Raw genomic sequence first — 23,004 nt, 5'->3', positions numbered from 1 at the left:
AAACCTCTGCTGTGTAAGGGAAAGAGGCTGACTGGATTCCCTTTCACATGGCAAAGTCTGGCACCATTAATTCATAGGTCCTAATAGCTCAAGATACCACTTACCAGTGTTGAAAAACCTTGAGCCAGGTTCCAACAGCTTCCTTATCAGTTAATTTCATGTTCCGTTATAAAAATTAGTCTGTCCCTTTAGAAATTTCTTGACAAAAGTGAATTGGCTACTGTTTCCCATTGCTATCACTTCAAAGGTGAGTTTGCTTTACAAGTGTCACTGTGGTAATGCTTGTCCCTGGTTTGCTATTCAATTGCACACTTCTAATAAAACATTTCTTTCCATTTTCATACATAAATAGAGGAAGCCCTGCTTGTAACTGCAGCCTTGAACCACATGTGATAAGGTGCTTAGTATTTACATAACATCCACACTAAAACTGATAAGAGCATCACGTTGTACACAAGTTAGAAGTTATGCAAAAACTGCATGACTTGAGAGCAGCTTCCGCAGCTCTGAATCTCTGTGGTGTCTGAATCTTTATCGACTTCAAGCTGCCTAATCTGCTCTGAGGACATAATGTACAGTACGCTGTTTGTTCAGCTTGTGGAGAGTCAGATTTAAGGATTTCATATTCAAACAGCACTGACTCAAGTAGCAATGTTCAAGGACTTTTCAAAGTGCATCTGTGGAGCTTATCAATACCACAAGTTGAATACTACTCTACCTGACTGTGTTTTCTTTAGCCAAGGCCCTGGGTTTTGCTTTAATGTAGCATCAGCATGAAGCTATAACTGAAAAATCAAGCCTTCACTCAGATAACTTCAGTAGGCTACTGTTGTCCACCATTTTTTCTGCAGATATGGACCTGCATGTGATGCAGAGTAAACACATTCTAAGTCCATTGATTTTAAGAAACAGTTCACGTACTTATATCTGTGTGAGCACCTACACACACATTTCCCCATTTCATCATCTATACAACATACATGACAATACTTTCCAGAAGAGCTGTATCAGCATATTAGGGGCATTAAGACACTGCACTGCATTGCAATAGCTCTGCTCGTTTCTGAAATGTGAACAAATGCATTTGATACGTACGCTGTCAGCATGCTTGGGATTAACAGAGATCAGCAACCAATCTGGAGTAATTGAATATTCACAGCAGCGTCTGGTTTGATCTGTTAACACAGTCACACACAGGGAATGTAGGGCAAGCATTTTTAAAAATGCCCAGAAAAACAACCCAGAAGAAAATCAAGGGTACTGCTTAAGAAAAAATGGACCCCCAGCAGCCTTATGCTTCTTGGCCTCCTGTTCACCTTCCTCACAGTCTTTGCTGGCTGCAGCCTGGTTTTGTTCATGCACAAACTCAGTGCAGTGATCACATTCTTCCTAGAACTACATGCTCATGTGCTGGACTTACCGAGCCTTTGTCACGCTCCCTTTGCTTTCCTGATCACGCAGCAATACTGCCCTCTCTTCCCCCCCCACTGAGGACATGTGAAAAACATTAACATATCTCAAATGCCTAGCAGACCTTGAAGTATCCTTGTCAGAACTTTACATTTCCTGGGCAAATCTTGTGGTGACAGAAACCCTCTGTAATTGCATTTAAGCCATTAATGATGCACTGATAACGCCAATGAAGTCTGACCATCAGATTTCAATGTATATTAAATGCCTACCTGAAAGAAGCATTAATAATAGAATGGATTTATTATTTTCTGCTAATTCGAACTCCTTGCTGATGCTAATGAAAAAACACACTTTCAAGAGAGAAAGAATCAGCAGTAAAATACATGTAATTATTTTCATTATAGGCTTGTGTCGCTTCTACCTATTAAGGTTGCTCCCTTCCCAAATCCGTTTCCCGGTTCTGCTACATGTGGAAAGCTTGAGACAAAGTATTCAGTGGCAGGTACACATCTCACTAGAAATGCATGGTTTTTCAAAGTAGCTTATTTTATCATCACAGGCAAAACAGTACTTTTGTGTCATTCAGGCCTACAATAACTCTGGTGATTTGATACATGAACATTCTCCCAGGACGTTCTTTGGAGAGGTCCGTTTAATTTAAAAATGGAACAACTGTTTCCAAGAGGCAAGATTTTATCTTTCCTGTAAAAGTCATGAGCTCTACAAAGTTACAAATCACTGGAGAAAAATCCTGCAGCAAGCCTTCAGTAGAGGCTCAGACATTTAGCAGCCAAACACCTTGGGAAAGGCCTCCTGCCCTCGGCGTGCTCTAGATGCTGCTGAGCAAGAGCTCCTGGAGCTTCCTTGGCAGCTCCAACATGCCGCTCGCTGTTCATGCTGTCCCTGACCAGAGCCTGGAATGGAGGATGAAAAGGCCACCTGATCCTTGTGTTCCCCGTGAGCTGAAGGAGGCTCTGTGGGGCTTGCTGCTGTGCTGAGGTTTGTTTGCTGCCTTTGCAGTGAGGTCTCCCTGCTGCTCTGCTGCTGGCTGGGGAGCGCAGTGGGTCTGGCCATCACCCACCCAGACAGATCCCGTGCTCCCAGCTGGGGAGTGCAGTGGGTCTGGCCATCACCCACCCAGACAGATCCTGTGCTCCCAGCTGGGGAGTGCAGTGGGTCTGGCCATCACCCACCCAGACAGATCCCGTGCTCCCAGCCCCAGAACTGCCAGCCTGCCCCATGCCCCGATGTGTAAGCACATGAGAGAAAAGCAGGGAGCAAGGCTGCAGGGATGAAGGAGCAGGATGAATGATGAATGGGAGCTGAATCTGAAGAAGCAGCTTGGGGAAACCAAACAAATAAAAGCATAAGAGCCCATGCATGGAAGACAGAACAAAGGGCAGGTAGAAGGCACAAAAAAACCCCTCAAACGAACAAAAAAAAAGAACGAGGAAGACTACTAGGGTGCTTTGAGGAAACACCCTTTACTTCTACCCCCATTTGTACACATCCTTATAACTGCACAACACCCAGAAGCTGCTTACAGACAACTGATACTGCTCCCCCTGGTACAAGTCCCTCTCGTCTCCAGTGTGTGCTGCAACCGCCTAGCTGCAAAGGGGCAGCACGCTGCTTTTTCTACAGGGCAAAAAGGGGCCCTGCAGCATTTCTGAGCTCTCCAGGGTATGACTGTGCAACACAGAGGGGTTTTCTCCATGTACATTTTGTGACTGCTCTTGGTAAAGTCAGCTTGGGTAGATAAATCTCCTTAAATCGTCTCTCAGCTTCACCATGTGTATGCTAAACAGGACCTGGCTTGTTTTACAAAATAAAGAGTGCTGGATGAGGAGGAGACACATGACCTACACTAACATTTTCTTCCCCTGGTTTAGCATAAATAAAAGCACCACTATGAAAGAGCGCTTAAATTTCCTTTTGCAGCTAACATTGAAAGAGTTTATTATCACACTGCAGAAATGCTTTAGGGGAAATCTTGCTCTGATTGTGTTCTCGTGAGAACACTTGACGTTTTCAAAGAAGTCACTTTGAAATGCTCAAAAATACAAATGTCATGAGGCTCCCAAAGGTGCAATGACACATCTTATCACAAAGGGAAGCTCCTATGTTGCCTGCTTAAAGAACCTGATGCTCTGCAAGAAGTACCTCATCTTTCAAACAGTATTTCAAACATCAAGCTTTGAGAGTGATCTGCATTGAAACAGAAGTCTGGCTGCTCAGATTTAGTTTGTTTAAAGTTAGATTGTATAGTGAAGGATACCTGGAGCTGTGGAAGATTCCCCTTTGTTTCTGTATTTCTCTGGTACACAGAGGTAACATAGATTTCAGTGACCACAGGATAAGGCAACGATCAAATGAGCTTTCTATCTACAGAACCAGCACCATGCAGCCAGAGGCTCTGCAGCCTTCCCCAGAGGAGCTACCAGTAGACACAGTCTCCTTTCCTACAGATTCATTATTCCACCTCATCATACCTGCTGTCCAGCCCTTGGGCTGGGATCACCAGCACACCTAATGCAGTACCCCACACACCTGCCCAAAGGCTACACTTTTTAAATTATTCCAATGACCTGAAATAGCAATGAAAAAAAAAAAGGTTTTTCACATCTCAAACCCACAAGTGCAGCCTTCAGTCCCTGATGGAGAAGTGGGGAGGGGATGGGACATGGCTCTTCCAAACAGTGGCTCCCAGGGGGCTGACTGTTAAGGAGAGAGAGATGGTGGCCTCTGGACACCACTACCAACTGTTTTAAATGGTGCTTGCACACGCACCAGCATTTTCTCAGAAGCCATCATGGTGTAAAATCCTGTCCAGAATTATCCAGTCATTTGACTTTTTAATTTAAAAAAAATTAAAAAAACCCAATGAAATTTAAAAATCCATTTAATAAAAAATAGGGTGCTCTAGGCCACTTGTGTTTTGCTCAACTCATCTCTCCAAGTAAAAATCTCAGGGGCCACCCACCATTTATCTGCACTGTAAGGTACAAAGCCTCACCAGAGCAAAACTGAGCAATGCCCTGTTGCAGAGCAAAGCATCCCCGCATGTAATTGTGCTTAACCTAAACCATATGTTCCTAAAAACACCAACAATGCTGAACAATGAGACCAGCCTCACATCCAAGGGAATTTAGGAACAGGGGAACAACTGAAGTGACAAGCTTGTTCATCACGGAGCTACAGATTCATTGTTGTCATCGTTTTTTGGCACGATGCTGCCTGAATTCCTTCCCATGTTTTGTGAACAGCTGAACTGTGTTCCCTTACAAAAGAAATTAATATGGCAGCCTGTGTACATCTGCTTTAATCTTAAAACAAAGAAGTTTTGCTATCTTTAGTACAAGCATAATAAAGGCACCAAAAAAAAGACAGATGGTTTGGATTTTCTTTGCAGAAAGCAAGAGAGAAGACTGACATCTCAACTGTTTATGTAGCCACAACCCATTACGTGGCCACAGCAAACCAGGGGGGTTGCAGAAGGTACCTCTTTGTCAGAATCTCAGATGCCAACTGCTTTCAGTCAGGTCTTATAAAAAGCATAAAACAAATCTGCTAACAGATAAATGCTTTTGTTCATAAAGATTTAATTTATATGGGTAGGAAAACACTTAACAACGGCCACACTAATGCCAAACAAATTAATTTCAGTAAAGCTAGAGCAAACACTACTGTTCTGTTTAGGCAGCACAGAACAAAACCCTTGAAAATCCAACGTTAAGGGAGTTATTTATGGTCATTGCTCAGCCCTCCTGCCCCCGTCAGTTGTGCATTAGAAATCTCCTGACTGCTCACTTGCAAACTCCCTGACTTCTGACCAAAACTGGCCACACACTGATAGCCTGAAAGTTCATTCTGCAGGGATAATATAATCACCCTGGTCTGGCAGTTGGGATGGGTTTTGGGGTTTGGTTTTTAGGTTTTTGTTTTATTTTGCATTGGTGTTCTTTTTTTGCAATTCAGCCTTTCTTTTAAAATATCTCACTTAGGATTAAAACTTTCCCCTTCCTGAAATCAATCAAACTGATAGTGGTTTTAGCAGAAAGGGAAGTAACTGGAAAAAAGTAAGGACAGAACATGTGCAACACATCCAAGAAGTAATTCATAACTTGCTCTGAATTTTTTATGTAATGAATACATAGTTCAGGGAAAACGACACACAAAAAGAGGCTTTCCCTATTATGCATTAACAAACATTCAGAGAATGTCAGTCACGTAAAAATATCACCCTTGATATAAAGGGATAAAAAGTCAAGCTGAATTAGCTCGTGAATTAAGGGCAGAAAAATATTCTCTGATACAGATATTGCTTCTTTCAGCATAATTAAATGCCTATTTAATATTTCCATGTTGGAGAATTTAAGAGACCCAAATTAATGATTTTTCCAATTAGCAAGTATTTAAAAAGTAAAAGAAGATGGCACACATGGAAACACTTGTGCAATTTGTGAATGCTTCCATTTGAACCAGCGCCCAAACACGGTACTGACAAGTAACACTTGGGGTTTAGAAGCAGCATTTCCATTAAGGAAAACGTTTGCTGCAGTTGCACGAAATCTTTACCAGGCACGGGGAGGCTTTTGTGCATTGCAGTTACACTCCATTAAATACTTCCCAGGAGGGCTGGGGTGGCACGGCTCAGTGGGCCTGTGGGACACGTGGGCTTGCAGGGCACGTGCAGCCTCTGCCGCGTCGCGTGCTTCACTGGCACCTTCCTGCAAAGAGCGTGGGATGGAGCAAGCACAAGCGACTGGGGCACGGCCACCCCTCCTCGCAGCTCCTTCCAGGAGATGCCCCACAGGCTGGGCTACCAAAGGGCCCCGGGGACAGCCAAGTGCAGTTGTGCAAGGCAGGGAGGCCAGGCTCCCTGCGGATGCTCCCGGAGGAAGCTGCCGGCTCACATCTGTCACGAGCTCTGTTTACAGGCGCGCCAACAGATGCTTGCAGCGAGAGTCGCTGAACTTTGACATCCAACATAAAGATGTAAACACTTCTCCACAGAAGATAAATCCTGAGTACTAAAAGGCGCTCTGGCTGACTTCTGGCCCTCCCCAACCCCACACCATCCGCCAAACCCAAAACTCCCACACATATCCCTTAAAAACAACAACAGTAAGAAAGGCCCAAAGCACAAAAAACCCCCCCACGAAATTAACATACTAATAGCCACAGCACCAAGATTTTTTAAGTATGCTAACCAGTAGAATTATTACAAGTAAGCCAAATATAACTGACTGGAGAATAAAATGAACTTTACAATGTTTAGACAGATGGAATCTGATTTCCTGCTGTAAAGCTGCTGAATTTGGCATTGACCCTGAGCCCCAAAGGCAGGGGATCTGCTGCCCAAAACACACACGAGCTACCCAATGTCCAGAATCAGTAGTCACTACCCTTCACATGCACCATTAAATTAAAAAGCATGAAAGTCTTCATAAATAAGGTTTGCAAAAAGAGATGGATTCATTTAATGCTAAGAGTAGCCAAGACCAAAGCTCACTGCATACATGTGTGTATTTTCTTAAGAGGCTGTATATACAAGGGAGCTCACAAAGGGCTTCTTTAAAATGCTCCCTTGTAAATGTGCATTTGAAGGGTAATAGATATTGAATTCAGGGAAATGTCCAAAAAATCACTGTTTGGAAATATTTTTAGGCCTTCATGGGGAAGAGCTAGAAGCAATCATGATGCATTTCAATGCTAGCTAAGAAAATCCTTGTCCAGAAGGATTTACTTCTCTGATGCCTGATCCTATGAGCTACGGATGCAGCCAAACACAGCATTTACTGATAAACAGTCCTACTGACTTCAGTAACTTAAGCCAAGTAACTTCAGTGGTGTTATTCATGCCCTGTGAATATGAACGGAAGACTCTTGTTTAAAAGGGCTCCTCACAACAGCAAAGGCCAGCACAAGAGAGTCCCAAGTGAGGGTGAGAAAGGACACAAGGCGAAGAAAAGAGTCCTTATGAGAAATGCTTAGCCATTACCTGCATTTGGGGCTTTCTTTTTAATTTTAAACCAAAAGTGAGGAAAACATGAACTCTCCTGGTATAACCACACAGTAACGTCAACATAATCTTATTGCTAACTCAAAAGTCAAACAAAAAGACCCCGTGCTCCCCCTCCCTCTCCCCCAACAGATAGAACAAACCCTAAACCTCAAACCAAGCCCAAGTCTACAACTTCTGAATGAGGTCACGATGAGAAACTCTCCCAGCCTTCAAACCAGAAAGAGAAAAAAAAAAGTGAAAACCTCCATGGAAAACATACTTGAGCTGTGTTTAATAAGGAACATCTGTAGCCTTCCAATTCCTGAGATGCAGAATTGCCGCAGAAGAGCTACAATAACTTAAACACACAGGAAAAAATACTTTTGTTGCTGCCCAAAGCATTTACAGGTGCCTCTGATTTGAAACTAAGGATACCAAGCTCTACTCTGTTTGCTGACACAACACCATGCTGTGAAGGACTTCTTTGTGAAGAAAATTCACTGAAAGCTGGTTTAACTGACAAAGTCTTTACTGGTGAAATATGACATCTGTTTTTAAAGAGCCAACATTTTTTGCATATTATCAGTCAGCTATTTCTATTTATAACATTCGATGTAAAAGTTTCTCTCAGTCAGCTAAGTAGGTATGCAATTAAGTATCCTGAAATTTTACTGTCAGACTGAGGACAGTTTGCAGCAATTGATTCAACTTTTACTTCTCCCTGGATGAGTTTGTTCAGATAAGATTTCCCCTACACACACATACATTAGTTATGTCTTACACATATACAATTCTTTCCTCACAAGGGAATATATGTTATTAAAAATGTGTGTTCTCAGGTGCTGTTCTGGAAGTCCACAATTCTCAAAGGCTTAAACACAGTGCTACTTATACCAACAGCAATAATGGCATTAAAAAAAAAAAAAAAGAGTCCTCAGTCCATAGACTATATATTCAGTGTGCTGATTATATATTTTATATATTTATTTGCATTACTTTTATAAATACTTGGATGTATAAATGGAAAAAAAGTAGACAGTCCTATTTATGTGACTAGAAAAATGTTCTTGAAATCAATGCCATGCAAAACAACACAGCTCTTCTGAAAGATTTCACTCCCCTCCAAGCTTTTTGTATTTGCTATCTATGCTTTCACTGCAGACAGCTTCAGGTGTGTCTGTACAAGTCAGGAGCACAATGAAGTCCTCTTTGATCTGAAATAAAGTTCACAGTATTCAGAAAAAAAAAAGAAAAAGGATAGAAACTGGAAAGAGGTTTTTCTCAATGGAACCATTGATTACTGAATATACACAAGTAAGTAATGTCAAACAAAGCATAGAATGACAGCAGGGCTTTTAGGATTTTATTAAAACATTCATGTGAGTACTTTATAAGCTCACACAACTTCATTAAAAATACAGTAAGACAATGAGGAAATGTCTGCTTTACTATAAATAAAACCTTTAAGGAAGAAATCATTTTAACCCCAAAACTAAATGCAGCAAAAATATCCTCAAACATGAAAAAAAAATTCAGTAACTGTAATGTCATCTTATATATGAATGTCCATCTAAACACACAAGGAAAGATTAGGACTTACTTTTTAAATTCTAAATGTTCATAGACTTCATTGACATACTTAATATATTCCTACTAAGTATGAATATACTGTATTAATACAGTAGAGTCATAGACATGGTGTTTCCAAAACATCCAGGACAGAGCCCTTCACCAGCTCTCTGAAGTAATGGAATAGAAAACAAACAACACAACCGACCCACCCACCAGCTAGCAAATGAGTACAGCATCTTCTCTTCTGGAAAGCATGAGGTTTGTGCTTATAAAGGGAAACATATTTACCATGTGAATTGTCTGCATATGGTAGCTTTTCCAGTCACTGCAGACTCCCTGTTTTGAAGGCCAGCCTGCAGGAAGCTTTGGAGAGCTACTCCAGAGCTAGCTGCAGCCCAGCATCAAGAACGTGTGCTAAGAGGGAGGTCACACCTTTCATCTCCCACTCCTTTATCTTGGGCCAGGGTGCTGAAACACGGGCCTGACGTACTCTTCCCCTCCTTGTATTTAATGAGGTTTTCATCTACCCCCATACAGTGCCACATTTTTCATCTTTTCATAAAGAGCTATGAATTTTTCATTGCTATTTGCTCAGGGAAATCCAAACTTACAATGTGATATTCCCATTTTAGTACACCATATCTCATGTATTGGAAATTTCCCACAGACCACCAAATCAGCTAGTTTTACAACCATCTCACACAGAGTATGACAACAGCAGGAAACAGTATCACAGTTGTCTATAATGATAATTAGCAAATGAACTGTTTAACTGTAACACTCAGGTAATATATATAAGAACACTTGAGGAGGAATTATATCACCATGTGATAATCAAGAAATTGCTAAGCAACTTGTGAAAATACCATTATATAATCCTACCTTCACACTGGGTAGGATTCCCTACAACCACCCCTTCAGCATACAACTGCATGGTGCTACAGATTTTTGTGGCAAATTCATTTCTGCAACTCACAACAGAACAGAAAGAAAAAATTAAGAAGTAATGTAATGTGATATGAAAATTTAATAATTCTGCAAACTGACATTGGCAAAGACTTGAAGTCCAGACTCATATAAGTAAAATACAAAACCAGCTCCAGCAACAGAGCTTCCCAGTCCCACTGCCCTGCCAATCATGTTTTCAGAAGACATGCAGAATGCTCAGTGGAACGGTGAGAAGTGCAAAGTCTAGTAGAAGCTACTGAATCAGTGATGAATAACAATGCTGTGCTTTGATAAGGTCCCAGCGTTTTCATCGGTTTGTCATTAGACTTGAACATGAGCTCCAGCTGTCAAAATGATGTGGGAATCAATACACCAACCACGCTTCAAAAAGCATCATCACCCCATATTTCTGCAACTTCATCCCTTGCTTCTCCTCTCTGGTTTTTCAAAGTGATATCGAGCATTGCAGGGATTGCCAAACAGTCAGAGGTAATAGTCAAGCATTATCTCAGTTCCGTATCACCTTCTGCATCCCATAGGTAACCAAACAGTAAGGGGAAGATGGTCTAAAGCATAGCAGGAAAAGCAATGGGAGAAAAGATAAATGACCAATGTCAGCTAGCACAGTCCTTTTACACACAAAGTCCACTCCTGAAACCATAAGCCCTGAAAACGACTGAAGTTATCAAATGCAGTGAATTTCTACTATATCTTTGGCTGTGCAGCTGCCAGCTCAGACCTGCTGAGGAGCTGGAATGCCACATCACAGGTCTGAAGGCCAATCCCTATGTCCTTCCCATTTTGCACCACCTGATTTTAACACATGCACATCCAAATAAAGGAGGCAATCTTTTGCCCAGTGATGTTTGTAACACCAGGGTTTTCTAAGCAATGAATTGGATGGCATCATGATAAAGACTTGAGACTTTTTCCATACTACCTGAAGTTTCAGCTGGCATTATGGACACTGAGGAAAGGCAGTAACATCACACACAACATGCACACAGAAAACGATAAATAACTTATCTGCTGGTGGATGTCAGCACTAGGTCTGCCATTCTTTTCTAGGGCACCAAAGCAAGCTGTCCCTCTAACAGGTGCATCTGTGGTTCCCTTAAGTGTAAGGATTTTGCAGCTCAAAACACTTCTAAAAGCCAGGCTCTTCATGGCTACACATCCAATTACAAAATCCCGTGAAAATTACAGGTAGTCTCCCATGTAAGCATGCATGTGATTCACACTAGGAGCTGGAGAGAGCTTGTGTTTAAGATGAAAGATGTGTTTAAGATGACATTTCCTGGAGGATGTTAATGTAACAATACACACAACAGCCCTTCTACACTGCAGCCCAAATGTAATGGTGATGCTTTAACGTGTTGGAGCCTTCCTATTTTAGCTTGAAAAAGCCAACACAGGAGATAATTTTAGCCTTTCCACTTAACCTGACTTCAAATTTCAGTAAAAATAGTCAAAATATGAAACATCCCAAATCTGAGAACCAATAACCAGGCCACCAATAACTTGGTACAAGAGAAAAGGATGACAGAATCATTAAATGCCTTGGACTGGAAGAGACCTGTAAAGGTCATCTAGTCCAATCCCCCTGCTGCAAGGGGGAATACCTTCCAATAGACTATGTTGCTCAAAACCCCATTCAACCTGACCTGGAAGACTTTCAGGTACCCACAGCTTCTCTGGGCAGTATGTTCCAGTGCCTCATAACCCTCTAAATAAAGAATTTCTTCCTTAATCTCATCTAAATCTACCCTCTTTTAGTTTAAGAAACTACCCCTTGTCCTACTGCAACAGGCCCTGCTGAAAGGTTTGTCCCCAGCTTTCTTGTAGGCCTCCTTTTGGTACTGGAAGGTGCTATAAGGTACCCCTGGAGCCTTCTCTCTCCACACTGAACAATCTCAAGTTTCTCAGCCTGACCTCATAAGAGAGGTGTTCCATCCCTTTGATCATTTCCATGGCCTTCCTCCATGGCTCCACAGGTCCATGACTTTTCAGTGCTGGGGGTCTCAGACTTGGATACAGCACTCCGGGTGAGGTCTCACAAGAGTGGAGCAGAGGGGCAGAATTCCCTCCCTTGACCTACTGGCAATGCTGCTTTTGATAACAACCCAAGATACAGTTTGTTTCCTGGGCTGTCAACACACTGCCAGCTCATGTCCAGCTGTTCATGCACCAGCACCCTGAAATCCCTCTTGGCAGGGCTGTTCTCAATCATTCTGTATGGATACCAGGGGATGCCCCAACCCAAATGCATGGACCTTCTACCCAACCTCATAGAACTCCATGAAGTACATGCATGTGCCCACTTCTCAAGCTTGTTCAGGTCCCTCTGGATGGCATTCCATCCTCCAGGCTTGTCAGCTGCAGCACTCAGCTTGGTGTCATCTGCAAACTTGCCTAGGCTGTGCTCTATCCCACTGCCAAAGCTGTTGATGAAGGCATTAAAGAGCTCTGGTCCCAGTCCAGAACTCCAAGGAGTCACCAATTCAGCTCTTGATCACCACTGTCTGGATGCAACCATCCAACCAATTCCTCATCCACCAAAGAGCTCATCCATCCAATCCCTATCTCTCCAATTTAGAGGGAAGGATGTTGAGGGGTTCTATGTCAAAGGCTTTACAGAAGTCCAGACAGATGACACGCACAGCTCTTCCCTTCTTCACTGATGTGGTTTCTCCATCATTTTTATCCCACAGTGCCAGCACAGCAATTCAATCATGAGTATATTACATTTTGCCCATCAAAAGCCACTCTGCAATTCTGTCTGGTTCCTTTCCTGCCTGGAGAAAGGCATGTAAAGAAAGCAAGGGTTCTCTGTCTCTGAAAGACATGCTTTTATTTTTTTGGCCATGTGCCAGCCCCAACTTTCTGTTACTGTAAGGGAATATAACCTTGTAGAGGCCACCTTCCTCCAGTAAACTACATAATCACCAACCTATGTGGAACAAGGCTCTCACACCCAGCAGCATTACTTCAGCTTTGTCAGACACAATCATAGCAACTGACTGGAGAGGCAACAGAAAGAACTATTAAAACCAAGTTGCACATTCAGGTCATACAAAATTAATATTTTATTCACAAACCTTTTAGCTTCCCACTATGCCCTCCACACAGGGAGAAAATGCACAGCTGGTGTCACCACCATAATTCTGGGGATTTTGACAACAGAATGGCCTGTGCAGTGCCAGGCATGCTGGCATAGATGTGACTCACCTTTGTCAGTGAGACTTCAATCTTATTGTGATTATGGAGATGTGGGGGGGTAGTTCCCACAGTGGAATGTTGCCACAAAGGACTATTTAGGCAAGACAGACCAGGAAGGCACAGTGGTGGAGCTGCCCTCTCGGTGAGGCAGCACTTGGAATGTATTGCGCTCTGTCTCAGGGTGGATGAGCCAGTCAGGAGCTTATGGGTCTGGATAAAAGGGCAGATGAGTAAGGCTGACACACTGGGTGTTTGCTCCAGGCTGCCTGACCAGGAGGAGGAGGTGGGTGAGCCCTTCTAGGAAATTACAGCAGCCTCAAAATCACATGGGGGGGCTTTAACTACCCTGACATCTGCTGGAAAGCTACACAGCAAACAGGAGGCTCCTGGAAATCACCAGCCAGAGGTTCCTGGAAATCACCCCAGTCTTCAAATGGAGCAAGAAGGACACAGGAAACTATCAGTCAGGCAGCCTCACCTCAATCCCTGGAAAGGTGATGGAGTGCCTCATTGTGTAGCCATCTCAACCCACAAAGGAGACAAGAAGGTGATCAGAACTAGTCAGCATGGGTTCACAAAAAGTATCTCATGCTTGACCAGACTGATTGCCTTCTGTGCTGAAACAACTACCTGGATGGATGCAGGGAGTGCAGTGGATATTTCCTACCTTGACAGCAGCAAGACTTTTGACACTGTCTCTCACTAAATCCTCATAGGCAAACTCAGTAAGTGCTATGTTGGATGAGAGGACAGCAGAATGGATTCGGAATTGGCTGAGTGGCAGATCCCAGAAGGCTGTGATCACAGCCTTCTGGGATCACAGTGTGATCACAGTGGTACACAGTCTGGTTAGAGGTCTGTGACTCATGGTGTCCCCCCAGGGTTCTATACTGGGCCCAGTGTTATTTAATTTGTTCATCAGTGGCTTGGATGAGGGAATAGAGTCCCTCCTCATCAAGCTCACTGCTGACACAAAACTGAGAGAAGAGGTCGATACTTCAGGTTGTGTAGCCTTTCAGAGGGACCTGGACACACTGGAGAGCTGGGCAGAGAAGAACCTTCTGAAATTCAACAAAGGCAAGTGCAGGGTCCTGCACAGAATAATCTGGAGACCCTGGTGGACAACAAACTGTCCATGAGCTAACACTGTGTCCTTATGGCCAAGAAGGCCAATGGTATTTTAGGATACATTAGGAAGAACATAGCCAGCAGGTCAAGGGAGGTGATCCTGCCCCTCTGCTCAGCCCTGGTGAGGCCACATGTGGAGTGCTGTGCGCAGTTCTGGAGTCCACAGTACAAGAGACATGGAGCTTCTGGAGCAGGTCCAGCTGAGACCTCTTGGTAAAAAGCCTGGAGAATCTCTTTTATTCACAGCCTTAAGAAAGGCTAAGGAAGCTGAGCCTATTCAACCTCAAGAAGAGGCAACTATGAAACGACCTCATTAATCAGTATAAATATCTGAAGGGAGGATGTCAAGAGCATGGAGCTAGGCTCTGCTTGGTGGTGCCAAACAGCAGGAAAATAAGACACCAGCAGAAACTGATGCACAGGAAGTTCCACCTAAACACAAGCAAAAACTTCTTTACTGAAGGTAAAGGGTGACCAAGCACTGGAACAGATTGTCCAGAGAGGTTGTGGAGTCTCCTTGACTGGAGATATTCAAGAACCACCTGGACACAATCCTGTGCCAAGTACTCTAGGATGACCCTGCTTGAGCAAGGAGGTTGGACCAGATGACCACTGTGGTCCCTTCCCACTTGACCCCTTCTGCAATTCTATGAAAACTTATGTTTTACAGAGTTGTGAGAAACACAAAACATAGAGGAGCAATGCCCATACCTGACCATAGTCTGTCCTGAATACAACAACTCCTTCTGCACAGGAATGAACAGTGCTGGGATAATGCTGATTATTTTCTCGCAGCCAGACTCGAGACCCCTGCAATAAAAAAAAAAAGAATTATAGATAACATAACAGAAAAACTGAAGAAATAATTCTACTCACTAGTTTTCTCTGGAAATACTTCTCAAGGAATAGGAGAGAAAGAGAAATCCAAATAAACAAGTGAAAGAAAATAAAATAATCTCTTAGCAAGTATTTGTTGGTTTCTGCGTGATCAGTAAACACAGGAGAACTACACTGAAGTGCCTTTTTTTTTTTTCCACAAGTTCCTAAATGCTGGCAAGAGCAGCTGGAGCCAATCCTCTGATTCTCTGAGTCATGTGCCTCATGCTAGCACATGTAAAATTACAGAACAGTGTTTGAATTTACACACAGTTTAGAAGATCCGCCTCAAAGCCAGCTGGCTCCCTACCTGTTTATTTTCAACCTCAGTCAGACACTCCCAGCACTTCTGTCTTTCACCTTTTTTCTAAACTACTTTCCTTTATACAGTTCTCCTCTCTTCACTGCACAACAATGCAGAGGATTAAAAAAAAGACCAACTAGTAGCAAGCAAGGTTAGAAAGATATTTGTTATGGAGGCATTGGAGACACTATCAGTGTCACACATTAAGCTCTACCTGCTCGACTAGACACAAGCCAGTCTAGCAGAGCAGGTAGAGCTTAATGTTCCATCTACCACCTGGCTGGTGGTGCAGATGCAGCATTAAGAAAACAGAAATAGCACTGAGAACAAGGGAGGAGGACCACAGCTGATGCTGCAGCTGCAGCAAAAGCCATCCCATAAGCAATAGCCACTTGAGTTGCTCCTGCGTAGGAGAAGACTTTAGCTGGCATGAAAACACTTAGCAGCAGTGACCCATGGCCTGACTTCCAACCAAAACTACACTCCCATTCTCTTCAAACATCTGGCTCCATATCAGAGCAACAGTATTTTAGTGGTTTTCAGAGAACAGAGATTTTTTTCACCAGAACAATCAAATATCCTCCTAAAGAAAAAGTAAAGGAGTGATAGGAAAGTGCTGGGATATACCCTGACAATCATAAGGTTTGGGTGTACAATCATTAAAAAAAAAAAACAATTAAAATAATTTTGCATGCTAGCATCCAAAAGCTGTCCTTGCCTGAATTTTCACAGAGAGAACAGACATAAAATCTTTTTTAGGTGGAGGGGGTGCAGTCCTGATTAATAATCAAGACAAATACAGATTTTTATTCTCCTGCCTATTTAGGATGAGTGACCCATGAGCTTATCATGGACTTCAGCCACATTACAAGTTACATATGCTTTTAGACAATGTTGAATAAATGTTATTCTTCTTTCTATGATGGGACAATAGCAGCACTGGCACAAACTGGGCAATTTAAAAACTCTTGCTGTTTGGTTTCCCTAAATGGAAAGAGCTTACCTGGACACAGAGGACAAGGCAAGAGCCTCTTTATTATCCCTCTTTATTTTTTGCTACTGCATCTTTTCATAAACTGCATTCCATTTTCAAGGCTGCAAATGCCTGTGGGGCATTTGCCCTTTTACTTCCAAAACCTCAAGTCAGATGGTTTCTAGACATACAGCAATTCTGAAGCAGTTCAAATGCAATGTTCATAAACTTGAAAGTGCAGGGTTAGGGCAAATGGAAGCAGAAAGGAGAGCACCAGTTCCTGAGGTGGGCAGGGGGGAGCAGGGGACTGGGAAACAGTGGGAAGACGCCTCCCCAGAAGTGGTAACAGCAATAGATAAGACTTGAACATTAAATTCAAAATCCAGTAACAGCAGTTGGAACACTTCCACCCACTCTCCTGGGTCTACATCAGACTCTGGTCTTCAGAAAAAAATGGGCACTGCTCTGTTTTTATTCTCTTGAACACCACAAACATACCCATGCTGACTGGTTCAAGGGTACCTCTCACCCTGCACTTCCCAGAGGAAGGAAGGCTGATGTGAGGGCTTTGCTCTTGGACTTCCTCTGCTACCTCTGCACCAGAGCCAGCAAACAGAAATGTCCTGTGTCCCTCAGGTACAGACACAGGAGCAAAGGTAACTTGAAGGCTACATATTTGGTACTAAGGAATATCTACTACAACCACTATGTAGAGACCAAGGGGTCTTTTCACATTAATGCAGGAGCTGCTATCAGCTCACTGTCCCCAAGAGTGCCTGAGAGTGAAAACCTGAGGCTTGCAGCTGCCCTGTGGGGCTGAGTGATGCAGAGCCCACTTAATTCACTGTGGAATGGGTCTATAACCCCTAAGCATGAGTGCACAGCAAGAGAGATTATGTGATGATGCCCCCATGCTACACCACGCCATACAGTGAAAGCAACGTGAGCTGAGCTTTGCCTGGGATTCCTGCATGCCCTCAGCCATCTCACTTCATTCGTGCATCAGGAAAGGCTGAGATTGACAGGCACCTCTGGCCAGCCTCTAGCCCAGGGGCTCAAGCAGGATCTCATAAAACTGGCTGTGAAAGCACTCAGCCACTCCCACAGTAGAAAGTGTTTCCTGATGTTCAGTGTGAGTCTCCCATGTTTCAGCCTGTGCCCACTGCCTCTGAGCCTGTCACTGAGCATCACCAAGAAGAGTCTGGCTCCCTCCTCTTTTATCCTCCCTCCACATATTTACATACACTGGTGAGATTCCCCCTGAGCCTTATCCAGGCTTAAGAATTCTAGCTCTCTCAGATTGTAGTCCTAGGAGAGAGACTGGTCATCTTTCTGGTCCTCTGTTAGGCCCTATCCAGTATATCCATGTCCCTCCTGCAGTGGGGAGCAAACAAGCAGACAAAGCACTTCAGCTCACAGCTCACCAGGGCTGAGCACAGGGGTAGGATCACCTCCATCAACTTTCAGGCAACACTTTATTAACATGTTCAACAGTAGTGTCTACAGAAACCTCATGAGATTAAATACTCCTGACTTAACATAGGACTCCAGGAGAAAGAATCCTCAGCTCATTAAACCATCCCACAGTCAGACAACCACTGTTTCACATTTTTCTCATTTCACATGAATGCTTTTTTGTTATTAGTGGGACTATTATGGCATAAAATGAAAGGACTACAACGTTGTCCAGCTCTCATAAAATTTTTATTTCACTGGTCTTTTTTGGCTTGACCTAATAACCCCATAGGAGCAAGGCATAGCAGAGCTTTCCCCCACAGCAAACACTAATTGCATGGGATTTAATGATGGTGGCTACTGTCACCATCAGGCTCTGGAGACCTGACAGCCTGAGGAGCGGATATGCATGTACTACTGCCAGCCCCAGCAGCAAAGGGAATTTGGTCCCAGACTACTCCCCTCTCCCCCAGAAATACTTTAGCCAGCCTGCTGCTGGGCACTAAAGGTCTGTCCTGGTCAGTCTACACCGTCTCCTCCTACATGAGCTCAATGCACCTAATTGCATACATAAAGAGTAAAGAAAACCTATCTGCCAAAATGCAGTCAAGTTCTTCAAGTGTTTCAGGACAACCTAACCCCTGTTATTCCACTGGTTTACTATTTGCCAGCATCTCAGAAGCTCAAGTAACATGAAGTTTATGCTTTCAAGAGCAATGAAAAGCTTGTAAACATTAAGCCGCAACAAAATTTGCCAAAACCTCAGCATTCAAAATAGCCTCTCAGAAGGAGGAAAATGTTTTCCATCTTGAAATTAAATAATTAATGCTGCAAAATTAATGCCTTTTCTGGCTGTGAAGGGGAAAAGAAGGGGCCTTCACAGAAGCCTTCACTTGGTTGGGCTAGTGCTATAACAAGCTTTTTAAAGTAGGGAAAGGGGTTGATTTAAACAAATGCACATTGTTAGGGGTCAATAGCTGCTATTCAAAGGAGGCTGGAACAATGCAGCTCACAAAGCCGGAGGCATCTGGAATGCAAATACAACATGTTCCCTGGCAAGGTAGCTCTACAATGGAGTGTCTGTCCACAGGCCTTCTCCTATGGGTGGGGGCAAAACAAAAAGGTCTTGGCAAGAGATACCTCGCCAACTATGCAAGCTACAGACATTGATCCAGCTGCCATCCCTCTGCAGTGGATTAGCCGTGCACTGGTGACAAAATCTTCACCAGTGCTTAATTTACAAACAAGACTTGGCATACAGGACCCACCTGAGGAAGGAATCCTCTCAATGCACATCGTGGCTACATTGACCTCAGCCTCTTTCACAGGGAGAAGCCTGGTGTCGTGCATTACGCCAGAGCTCCCTGACAGCTGGCCTTCTGTGGCAATAGGGCAAAGAGAGCCATGGAGCATTAACTACAGCCCAGTGTTTTTTATTTCCATGAAATAAGGTTGCAAAAATACTTGGAATAGTGTTTGTAGAAGAACAGCTGTATGCCATCATTTCCGTAGCAAATAAATTTCTCCTGACTACAAAACTGAAAGGAAATAGCTTTGCAGATCTCACAGCTGCACGACCACCTGGAGAAGTCCTGGTCCTTCTACCTCACAGATTTTGATGCTGAAAATGCAAACACTACTTCTTGTCTTCCTCAGTATTCTGTACTAGGAGATGACAAAAATCCATTCATCTTTACTTTCTGTTGGATATATATGCTGAAAATCACAAAATTAATAAAGAACTTTATCTCAATTAAGTAAAATGGTGGAGCATTCATTGCAAAACTCTAATTAACAAGTTAGATTTTATATGCATTCATGCTGTATGCCGCATAAAATAACTGCACATTAATTACATTTTATATACATATATATCTATATATGTCTACATATGAGAAAGCAGATACTGTATAACAACTGTGTTCTTATCTCAGTGCAAACACTACTCATTCACACCTTATAATGTGAAATCCAGTCAATACATCAATGCAGTTGATTCAAAACAGTTAAAGTTGCTTTAAACGAAGAGCTATGAATGTAGGTTATACTGCATCAGCATTCAAAAAGCATGTCACTATTGAGGCTTGGCAAAGTGAAAGGAACAATAGTCAATATGCATTTAGAGAACTTTTTGTTTATGCACCTCAGTAGCTTGGCTCCAAATACAAAGTCTGAGAGACAGGAAGAGATGTTATTAACTGGGTCAAGCAGGACCTAGCTTTTCAATGCAAAAGATAACCAAAACCACATTTATCTTCATTCCTTCTCTTTCCCAAGTCACAAACTGACGACAATTAGGGAGGGGCCACGAAAAGAAAGAAGTCATCAAGAAAAACACCACAACTTTGCTAATTTCATATTAATAGTCAGTTACTGTGCCGAAAACTCACCCTTCCCTGTTGGCTTTGGCTACTGAAAACAGTTAAATTTAGGTACCCAAAACCATATTAAGTGCCTGGCCAGACTACTCAATGGAAAGTTCACTGGAAGCTGAATATCCCTCACTGAGTTCAATTCATGTATGAACCACTCAGCCTCTTGAGCAGAAAACCAGACCTGTTCTTCCACATCTAAGTCCAGGGAAACAAGCAGTAATGGCCATTTGTCTGATGTATTGCTCTTTAATTCAGAATGTTGGTCTAGATGCCTGCTTTGCACTGCCTGGCTTCCCTGGTGCTGCTTTCCATCAACAAAAGGCTTCCAGAAGAGCTGGTCATCAGTGGTGGCTGAACGTGGGACCTACTATAAAGGTCTGTGGCTACTACTGTCACACAATGTACAAAAGGGAAATCAATGAACACTCCAGAAATTGCTCCAAGACCAACAGACTCCATTTCTTGACAGCCAGGCTACCCCTCTCTGCCAACAGTCAGGAATCAGCAGTGTTCATTCAAGGATGATAGGATGGACAGAGTTACAGAGAAGGACTAGTTGAACCCTGTACGTAGGGAGAGAAAGTGCAACTTTGTAAGTTTATTTGAAAATGCAATCTAAATTTCAGTTCCTTAAACTCAACTTCATGAACTGATTATCTACACAAATCAAGGCACACACTTAATCCAGCTTAATGGGGCAAAATTACTTTTCAAACCCTTACAGTAGTATTCACAATTTCCTCAGAAAACACTCAGGAGTAAAATTTAACACCTTCCTCTCAACAGATTTATTCTGTCTCTCACACAATACTATTTCCTTTCCTGTTTTAAAGCAGAACAAAGCCATGAAGATGTTTCCATGGGATATAAGGGCAGCTCAGGGGGGTTAGTTTCCTGCAGAGCAAAACGTCCTTGAAAATGAGATGTTTCTGTTGTCTGTCAATCCCCCACATCAGATCAAAGCACCAGCTCTCCTGCTCCTGAGGTCTGTGCAACAGCTGCTGATTAACCTTCAACAAGCTCCATCTCCTCCTGTTTCAGTAACTGGAGATAGCACAGAGCTAGTGACGGTATACTACTTTAAAAACAAGAAACTGGATTAAAACATTTATTGTTACTGACTTGAAATGGAACTAGAATAAATTTATACCTTCCTCAGCCCTTTGAAGGCACCAGCACTTCTTACAAGACCACTGTTTCATATAAGATAGTATTTTCTACACAAATTTTAAAAAAACCAACAAATAACTGCACAAAATTTTAATCTTTCAATTATGCCCAACACAAACAGCACACAGGCATTACTCCCAACATATGCAGGTGGACAAGCAAGTTCCTCCTCATCTTCTTCTGTTGATTGTGAAGACATCAATCACTAACAGACCTCACTCAAAAGCCAAAAGACAACTCCATCAAAAAGCAATTGCACTTCTCTGCTAGAGCTTCTGAAGATGTGGTTGTCAGCTCTTGAGGACAACAGATTTCTGCATGGCTAGCAAGCAGCAATTTATCACACACTCAAAAGCAAATCCAGCAAGAAGACACCATCAAATCTTTTTGGAAGAGTTACTGGTATTGGCACAGTCTGAGTTATGACTTTCATGAGAGATTCAGCAAACTTGTTTTGACAAGTTTTGCAAAATACTTTTTGCACTTTGAAGAGTGCCTAACCCATACCCCAGCATCATGGCTGCAAAAACATGACAGTGCAGAAGTTTGGAAAGCCTACTGCCATTACTGATTGTGGTCAAGTTAGACAGGCTGCTAGCAGACAACAGCCTGTTCTCCTGCCTGCAAATGTAAGGTAAAGAAATAACCTGTGCAGTCAGGACAGTGGCATTTCTCATTAATTCTGAAATTATAAATCATTGATGCAAGTACTACTTGGCAACTTACCACAAACAAAACTGCAAACATGAAGCAGAGAAACACATACAGCTACTTTTCTCTATCTACTGGATCAACAGTTTCAAGTCCCACTTTACATCATCATCACTGGGTATCACAGACTAGCCTGGCTTATGGCACTGCCTTCACCACTCTCACCCCTCTACCTTAGCTTGGAATGAGGAGGCAGGATTTTGATCTGTTAAACCTCAGTAAGGAAGATTAGTAATGCAAAAAGAAAACACGGGGCGAGGAGAAGGAAGAGGAGACAGCAACTGATGACAGCAGTGAGATGTAGGGTGCACATGGGCAAAGGAGCTTAGGGCCATTGCACATCTTTTCTCTCCGGGTCTACATCAGGGCAGGGGGTAACAATGGCCCGGCAAGTGACAGACATCCTGGTGTACTGATGGTCGTCTTAAAAGTAGCATGTAATTCTCCCTCCTTATTTGAGTTCTTGAAGAAGAATATACAGTACACTCAAAAACCCCCTTAAAATTTATCCTGAGAACCAAACAAGCCCTAACTCTGTGTCTACAGAATTCAATATGAGTTGCAGTTCTGTCTTTGATGATGGCACAGTTCTGCCAAGCACTCATATTTTTCTCAGAAACTCATTTTTTAATTAATTGCAGTCATGACCACAAATGCAAAAACACATGAGCAAAACAACAGCAACAACAAAAAAAAAAACCTAACAACAAAGCCAAACACAAAAATTCCAACAGGTATTTTAAGGAATGCAGAACTGAACAAGGACAGTGCACAAGAAAGCAGCAGGGGAAGAGAGACTCCACTAAGAACCAGTCACCAAAGCCTACAGCAATGCATTCAGCAGCAGCAGCAG

The 23,004-nt window shown here is 42.9% G+C and overlaps 1 protein-coding gene across 1 annotated transcript in view; it reads right to left on the bottom strand.

Moving 5' to 3' along the window:
- MYO10 (myosin X) overlaps positions 1-23,004 on the bottom strand; it is a 162,113-nt gene that overhangs the window by 111,648 nt on the left and 27,461 nt on the right. The window contains exon 2 of the mRNA XM_059854426.1: positions 14,999-15,097. Coding sequence (XP_059710409.1) covers positions 14,999-15,097 — 99 coding nt within the window. The remainder of the gene's footprint in view (positions 1-14,998; positions 15,098-23,004) is intronic.

The sequence above is a fragment of the Haemorhous mexicanus genome, chromosome 1, assembly GCF_027477595.1.
Source record: "Haemorhous mexicanus isolate bHaeMex1 chromosome 1, bHaeMex1.pri, whole genome shotgun sequence".
NCBI lineage: Eukaryota > Metazoa > Chordata > Aves > Passeriformes > Fringillidae > Haemorhous > Haemorhous mexicanus.
This window is presented reverse-complemented; position numbering and strand designations above follow the sequence as displayed.